The sequence below is a fragment of the Elephantulus edwardii genome, unplaced genomic scaffold, assembly GCF_000299155.1.
Source record: "Elephantulus edwardii isolate Elephantulus edwardi_28Jun2011 unplaced genomic scaffold, EleEdw1.0 scaffold00325, whole genome shotgun sequence".
In the NCBI taxonomy this organism is placed as follows: domain Eukaryota; kingdom Metazoa; phylum Chordata; class Mammalia; order Macroscelidea; family Macroscelididae; genus Elephantulus; species Elephantulus edwardii.
In genome coordinates, this window is record NW_006400075.1 from 796212 (window position 1) to 805174 (window position 8963).

At 42.4% G+C, this 8963-nt stretch overlaps 1 gene segment (V, D, J or C); it reads left to right on the top strand.

The window, feature by feature from the left end:
- LOC102871066 overlaps positions 1 to 8963 on the top strand; it is a 188969-nt gene that overhangs the window by 170724 nt on the left and 9282 nt on the right. The window contains 1 exon segment of the C gene segment in view: positions 6423 to 6477. Within this exon segment, the coding sequence occupies positions 6423 to 6477 (55 nt within the window).

The window sequence follows — 8963 nt, forward strand, 5'->3', positions numbered from 1 at the left end:
CAAAGTAGCACAGATAGACATTCCTCTGGTTCTCTCTGCTTTTTTCCAAGATCAATCTAACATTAGCAATAATATTCCTAGTACCACAATCTCTTCTAAATCCAGCCTGCACATCTGGCAGATTTCTGTTGACATGTTGCTCCAGTCGTTTTGGATAATTTTCAGCAGAATCTTGCTTGCATCTGATAATTTTCACATTCTGTCAGGTCACCTTTCTTTGAAATGAGAACAAATACCGATCTCTTCTAGTCAGTTGGTCAACTGGCTGTCCTACATGTTTTTTGGCACAACTTAGTGAACACATCCAAGGCCGTGTCTGTTTGTTAAAATATTTCAATTGGTATGCCGTCAACTCCTGAAGCCTTGTTAATATAGCTGGTATAAATGTCTGAGTAACACCTTAACTACCTATCATAGATTTGGATCTATTTTACTGTCATTCTCATTTTATTTGTCTCTATGGATGTTTTTTTCTCATTTTCTTTGTGACTTCTTTATTAGTTGTTGAACATTGTTTCACTTAATTTCAACAGTATTGTGAACTTTCCAGTTTTTCTTCTGTTGGTAAAATCTGATTCAAATCCATTGTGTTTGGAGAAAATTCTTTGTATGATTTTAATCTTTCACTTAATTTTTTGAATCTTACTTTGTGGCCTATCTTAGGAATGTATGTCCTACTCTAGTTGGATGAAATATTCTTTAGGTCTATAGTTCCACTCAGATATCCTCTTTTCTTACTGATCTCCTCTCTACATGTCTGTCCATATTGAAAGTAATGTGTTTTCAGAAATGAGAAGAGAGGCATAAAGGAGGAAAATTAACACACATATAACTGACTGCACTAAAGTAGGTAAAGGGAAATGAAACATACAATAAGGGGCTGATCAAGAACTCAAAAACAAACTCAATGGCATTGAGTTGAAACTAATTAAAAGTTGACTCAGTTTATGGGACTATAAATCAGATGAGAGGTGATCATCCTTTTCTTCGGAGCCACTGATGAATTCAAACTTTTGTGCTAACACCACAACTCCTAGTGAACAATGGTGTTAAAGCACCAAAGAATTGATCAGATATAATGTTGTTGTTGTTGTTATGTGCCATCGAGTCGCTTGTGACTCATAGTGACCCTATGTACAAGAGCTCTAAATGCTGTTCTATTCTGTGCCAACCTAGCCATCTCAAACGCACTTATTCCCACCGCTCCAGTCACAGAATCGATCCATCTCACCAAAGGTCTTCCTCTCCTTCGCTTCCCCTCCACTCTGCCAAACATGATGTCCCTCTCCAAGGACCAGTCCCTCCTTGCAACATGCCCAAAATATGTCAGACGAAGCTTCAGAATCCTTGACTCCAGGGAACACTCTGGCTTCACCCTCTACAGGACAAACCTGTTTGTTCTCCTAGCAGTCCATGGTATATTCAACACTCTTCTCCAGCACCACAGCTCAAAGGCATCAATCCTCTTTCTATCAACCCTATTCACTGTCCAACTCTCTGATGCATAGCACATAATTGCGAAGACTATAGCCCGGATCAGGCGTACCTTAGGCTCCAGCCTGACATCGTTGCTCTTCAGTACTCTTGAGAGGTTCCTCACAGCTGACTTTCCCAATGCAATTCATCTCCTGATTTCCTGGTTGCTGTTACCAAGAGCGTGGCTGTGGAGCCAAGTAAATTAAAACTGTTAACTATCTCAATCTCCTCACCATCCATGCTGATGCTGCCAATTGGCCCAGTGGTTAGAATCTTTGTTTTCTTGACATTTAGCTTCAGTCCATATAGGTGGCTATAGTTCTTGATCTTCTGCAGCAAGAGCCTCATAATTAACTGTAATTAATGTTATAAAACAAATACATGTCATTAATTAAATTCCATTTAAATGACAATAAAAGAAAAAAGAAAGTGATATGCAACATGTCCACTTGTACATGCTTCCTGCTGGGTTTTTTTTTTTCAGTCTACTCAATAAAATTATCCTAACCAATGAATAGCTTTGAGTCTCTAGTATTTGAAGTGTCCTCCCTCTTGCTCTCAGTTCATCTCCAAGTCCATTTTGGAGCAACAAAGTCACGACACCTCCTCTAGTTAGACTGTATAGAAGGAAGTTGAGGTGAGGACCCACTAGGCGACTACAGCTATTGGTTAAGGCTATGAGGTAGACTGAGCCAAGCTGATGGGCCCTTTCTAACTACTTCATCATGGTGATCCAGATACCACATGTGGTCTGCAGGGCATACCCCATGCACTGTTTTCCTCAATGTATACTTGTGATGGAGGTTGGTGCATTCACCCAAAAGTGGCTCATGGGACATTTCAGAAGAAGCATGTCCTAGGCAGAAGGACAGCAATTGATTGTCTGTGGGATGTTGGCACATGACAGCCTTATCTGAGAAAGATTACTCTGTCTAAAAGGCTCAAAGAACCCTAAAGGCACTATTTCATTATGAAAGTTAAGAGACCAGGGTATGGTCATTTGTGATTGCTAGTCTGCCAGGTCAAGTTGAATTTTAATCAGCCCAACAAGTGGGGCTACTCCCTTTCTCTCAGAAATGCAGCAGCCAGTGCTTTCTGAAGGGCCTGGGATGTAAACCTCACTCCCCAGGGATGGGAGACGGAAGTGCCCAGAGTTAGTACTGAGATCACAGGATAAAGAGGGAAGATAAATGAGGTTGGAGGCTAGAAGCACCAAAGAAAGCCCTGCCCAATCAGTGGGAAGAACCTATGTGCCAAGATTTTGAGGAGCCCAACTTTAAAGAAAGCAGAGGCATAATCCTTTCCTGTTGTCCAACTTGGGTGAATTCAGGGATCCCATTTCTGGACCAGACCTCTCCAGTGTCCAGCGTACATTTTTATTTCCTTCATCCTCTTCCTACCTCAATCTCCAGTGAGTGACCCTCTCCAAGGGCACCTAAGCAGATTCTCCCACCCCTGGTCTTTCTGTTTCATCTCCCTTGACAATCTAGAAGAGCCCAACTTAGTTTCTTTTCTTCTCTCTGTCTTTCCCTGTTCTTAAACCCACTACATCTGCTTGATACTCACCAAGCACATTCAAAGCATAGTCTACTGCTCAAAAGTAGCCACAAGGTCACTATAATACCTCGTCTCAGCTGTCTAAGGGTTAGACCACAATCTTTCCTGTTGTCTATGCTCTGTCTCTCAGAAGCATCTCAAAATACCTGCAGGAACTCAGGTTGTACACCTGTGCTCCAACCTTGATCCCAAGCCCTGCAGGTTCCACTTAGCCCTGAAGCCTACTCCACAACTTCATTCATAGTCCACGTGCAGTTCTGTAAGGACCCTTTATGTAAGGGCCTCCCTGTCTTGTAGAGATTCTTTATCATTCATACCTTTTGAAAATATTTCAACATATCCTCTTCCATGTTTCAGGAGCCACTCATCATCCTTATATGGCCACTCAATTTGCCCTCTAACTTTTTCCTCTTAGGGAATCTGTAGGGTCCATCAATGTCCCCTTTCCATCCTACAACACCCTATCACCATGCCCCTTCCATTTCAAAGAAAATTTCACTCCTTCACAGTTAATCCTTCGCTCTGTAAAATGTAAATGCAAAACTCACTGTTGTCTATCCAATTCTGACTTATGAGTGACTTTCTCTCTGCTTTCCAAGGCTATAAATGATATAGAACAATATTGCTCATATTTCTCAGAAGGAGCTCCCAAAGTGGAATTTGATCTGTCAGAGATCTTTGGGTTACCAATGGAACTCTATAGACTGCTCTTCTCAATCATGTAAAAATCCCCCTTCCCCATCCTATAGGAGACCCTCATTGCTCTCAACCATCATATTAAGGCCCTCTACCATCTCACTTCCATCCAGTAGTGCCTCTTATATCTCTTACTTCACCTCATAGGGGTTCCTCACTATCTCTTTTCCACCTTTTAAGACCCTGTAGCATCTCCTACTCCACAATGTAATGGTTGCTTATCATCTCGCCTCTGTTCTATTGAGGGCCCCAATGTCCTCCCTCACTCACTTACCACCTCAAAATCCCTCCTCCACCCTATAAGATATCCCACATCTCCTTCTCCTTATGTAAACATCCTCACCATAATCCATTCACTCTGTAGTTGTCCCTAGCTATCTCATAGTCCAGAGTCACTACTAACATGCTTCCATTGTGAACCAAAGCCATCTTCTCATCCTCCACACCACCCCAGATAGAACCATCTAAGAATGAAATTCTAAACAACCTCTTTCCAGATTATATAATCCTTTGTCACATGAACAAATCACTGGGTCACAAGCCACCCTTAAGCCCAGTCATAGTAAAGAACATGCTGCCTCTTGACCTTCCTGTGGCTGTTCCTCACATAGAAGCTCTCTCACCCCCACACAGACATGTCACAAACTCGTTCTTAAAGCCTACAAAAGGTCAATGACCCACCTACATCAATGCCCCAGTAGTGATGAGTGCTGTCAGCTCACTGCTCCACTCTCTGCCTGAAGTCTAAGGTCTGTGTGCATGTCCACCTTCCTGAGTGCCCATATAGTGGCTTTACTTCCCCTACCACTGTAATTACCTAACATTAGCATGGATCTCTGCTACCTGGGCAATGTGGGAAGCAGCCAGAGCAAGTCTCAGTGAAATGAAAACTGGAAGTCTTTACTGTTAGAATTTCTTTTATGTCCCCCTACATATGTTTTTCCTGAGAGCCCAGAGCCAGAAAGGGACATATAGAGAAGATCAGGCATTGTACCTGGTGGACACACAAAATAGACATAGCTGGATTCCTGCCCCCAAGAATTCCCCACTCAAGGTGAAAATCAACAGTGAACATGTGAAAATTCCATCAACAAAAGAAACTTCCAGATGTAGATAAGCTCCATGAGGCAAGTCACTGCTCTGGGGGTCAGGAACTGCCTGTATCAAGGTATCTCTATGATGATCACTGAAGAAAGCATGTGGATAGCAGGATGGAGCAACATAAGCTTCCAACCTACAAGTGCTCTTGTCTCTAAAAGGGGTGTAGACGGCCTTAGCAAGTGGTCCTTCCTGAGGTGATATATTCATGCAAGTCAAGAAATTTCAGACCTACAGTTGAAGATACCCCACTCTGCTCCTGGCTACACTCCATGTCTGCAGCCGCCTCTTCTCTTTGCCCCTTCCTCTCCCCCATGTTCTCTGCTTCTACCTCTTTCTGCCTCCACTACCCTCATGATCAGTCTGTTCCCAGCCCCCACTCACCTGCCTGCTGGGTTTTGGCTTTACCAGTAACCACAGTGCTAACTGGAACCACAGTGATTGATGAGGCTACAAAAACCCCAGGTGCCCTTCAAGCTGCCTATTCCATGCCTGGTGCTACTTGCCTCTACATCTGTCTTGATCTCGGGTCTCCTTGGATGGTCTCATGAGAGGGGGCAGACTGGGTGCCAGAAGAGCTGCAAGAAGAACAACATTGTGATAGTTCTGGAGGACAAGGGGCAGGAGGGTGTGTTCCTAGTTATGAGCTGAGGTGTCTTCCAGGCCAGAAGACAGAGTCCACCTACAGCAGGGACCATACAGAGGCTCCATCCTGAAAAGGAAGCTGGGAAACAGAGAAGAGGAGTAAAGGAGGCTATGTTTACAGAGCGGGTGCATCCTTCTAGTCTAGGCATCCATCAGAGCATTAAGGTGAAGAAGCAGTAAGACCTTGAGGTATGGTTCCCGTGATGGAAACTATGAGCTCAGGTATTGGGAACTTCCCTCCTCAATTGATAGCACTACCCCAACTGCAGAGAACAGAACATGGTATAGTTTCTATGGACCTGCCAGTGCACCCTGGTTTTTATGGCTCAACAATTAACTCTCTCTGTTGAGCCGGGGAGTATCACAGTCTGGGTGGTTTTGTGCTGATGAGCCAGGCACTCTAATCAGTGTGTCTATGACTATCTCGACATCTGGGGTCCAGGGACTTCAGTCGTCATCTCCTCAGGTAAGTCAACTGCATCCCTTCCTGAGATCCCTTCTGCCCTGGATCTGTGTGACATGGCCAGGGTGTGGTGAACATAGAAGGATTCTGAGTTTATGTTAGGGCAAGAATAGGGACTCTCTCTGTGTGATGCTTTTGGTTTCTGGGGCCAGGGCACACAGATCACCATCACTTCAGGTAAGTCATCTTTCTCTCTGCCTGTTTGGCCTATACATGTTTTCTTTGTCCTGGTGCTGGGGGAAAAAATTTCTAGAAGTCTTTGATCTCTGGAGGCCTTTCAGGGCTCTCAGAGCTACATCAAAGGCTATTAGTATATGGTTTAGTTTTCTACAAACAACATTTCTGCAGGGACATGGGTTCCCTGCTCCTGAGACTCTGGACAGTCATGTTTCATGTTTTGGGACATGAAGACCTAGGGCTTTTTGGACTGGGCACTCAAAAAGAGAGTTGGTCAGGTTTTTGCACACCCCCCTAATGTGGCATGCAGCAATGTGATTATTTTGACCACTGGGGCCAAGGGACAATGGTGACCGTCTCCTCAGGTGAGTCCTTTCAACTTATCTCTCCTACCTTCCTCTGACTGTTCTGCTGTTTTTTTAAAAGAGAAATGAGATTTCTGGGTCTCTGAACACAACATCTTGGGGATAGTCTTAGGACACTCAGACAGAGTCAGTAGAGGGACCACGTTTCATGAGACAATGAGAGGAGACTGCTGTCACTCTCTCCTTCTGGGCTCTGCAGCTGGAATTTTTTGGGGGACTTCAGACAACCTTTGTCCTCAAGAATCCCTTCTTCCCTCTTGATACTCATTGAACTCAATTTGAGATAGTCTAGAGGTCTTTAATGTATCTGTTCTTGGGTGTCAATTCTTGGTTGGGTCCAGTATACAATTACCACAATGTGACAACTGGTTTGATGTATGGGGCCAAGGAACAATGGTGACCGTCTCCTCAGGTGAGTCCTCACCTCTTCCTCTCTGAGTATAGCATTTTAACTGCAGTTGGAGGGCACTGAGGGAACAAAATCTCCATCTCAGAAAGAGATGGAGGTCAGGAGAGGGAGACCCAATCCCCCTCTTCTCCTGGAATTACTAATCAGTGATTTGTAGGTATTAAGACAAGGTGGCTTCTTGTGTCTATGAATGACAATTCTCTGCCTTTTGGTGTTGCTCAGGGGTTCATGACTCTATGTAGGAATGGGACTTTTGCACCTACTTTCTGACAGTTTCTTGTCCAGGGTCACATTTGACCTAAAAATCTGAAGTCATGATCTGGAAAGGACTAGTCAGAATATGGAGTCTCCTATCAGTGCCCACAGAGGGTCCTGGGACAGGGGACCAAATGATTATCATCAGTGGTTGAGAGGATGTGACTTGACTATCTGGTGGCCAATTCTCTGGGCTGGCATCTGTTTTTGTGGTATGGAGAAGGCAATTCTACTATTGTGACTACTATGGTTTGGATTACTGGGGCCAAGGAACCATGGTCACCGTCTCTTCAGGTAAGAAACAGCCCTTTGGAGTCTTTGTTTTCTGCTAGTACATGTGGGGTTTTCTAAGTCTTATGGCTGGTCAGTGGATATGTACCTTGGAAAGGAAATGGCCAGAGTGGAACCGTAACTACAGAAGTTGGAGTGCCTTCATGATTTTTCCAATGCCTTTTATCTGTATTCAATGTGGACAGTTTTATGGAAAGTGTTATTCCTGGGAGAATGGAAGGATTTGAAGGTGTTGAGAATACTTTGTGCTGTACAGTTTGAATCAAAGTAGATTTTCAGTTGTTGGAGCCTTAATATTTGTGGAATTGTGTAAGGTGTATATAGAAACAAGTGTGCTGGCTGGAATATAGTCCAAAATCATATTCTCTGATAGACTGAAACTTAAGATGTGTATCTGTAACTATTGTCTCAACTCGTAGAGCCAGTAGGTAGACGTACAATTATTGCTTCGATGACTTTTCACAGTCTTGTAGGGAGCAAAGACTCAGGTCTCCTGAATAGGATTTTCTTGGGGAGGATTGATTTATGAGGACATTATTTATGAGGAAAATGATTTCTTCATATTAAGAGATCTATTTAATAAATATTAAAGAGAGGGTGCATGTGTAATGGGTCTTGAGGAAACAGTAAAGAGTTATTTAAAATTTTGAGAAATTATAAAGTATAATAGGGTTGTGGGGTTTTTTTAATTGCAAAGTGTTTAAAAACTTTATCCTTCAATTTACAATCATGCCATTGTGGACATTTTTTTGAGATATTTGGCATAGCAAAATATGGCACTGTCACTTCCCCTAAAGCAAAACTAAGTTTTGATGCAATAAATCAAACTTGTTTTTTTAAAATTTTTATTAATGGCTAGATAAGACAGCCTTGAGTTGGAGCTAAGATGGCAGCAAGGGTGCCTAGACACCTGGAGCAGATGGCAGGAAGTAGGTCACAAGGGAAAGCTATTTTAGGAAGCAAGAAAACATGGTTGGTAAATTTATAGCTCCTGATAATGCAGAAGTGGTTTTCAGAAGGTTTTGCTCAGCCAGACATCTGGAAATGCCCCAGTGTGAAAAACAACACCTGCACAATTTGAATATCTAAAATAAAACTCAGATGCTGAAGGGAGAGATGAAACTGGAAAGTTCCTTTTTTAACTAGTTGAATTTTTCTTTCTATTCTTACCTAAAAAATCTTTCTAATTTGTACTTATTTTCCCAAAGAAATGTGCTTAGAAAATTAGATAGATATGGTTGATGGCTATTTTTTATCAGATAATTAATCTCGGACCATTCTCTAAGGTCCCAAAGCACTGATTGTGCTCATAGTTTTCTTAAGTTTGCCAATGTTTTCTTTGTGATTAAAAAATATTTTGAAATTTAGATGAGGTTACTATCATCTCAATAATTTTAAAGTTACTTTATAGTTATTTTCAGAAAAAAAAAGATAACATTCCAACATCTTTTCAGATGTGTAATTTGAGATTGCACATGTCAAGGTATATAGTCAGCATCTATATATTTCAATGGTTTAAGATTATTCTTAA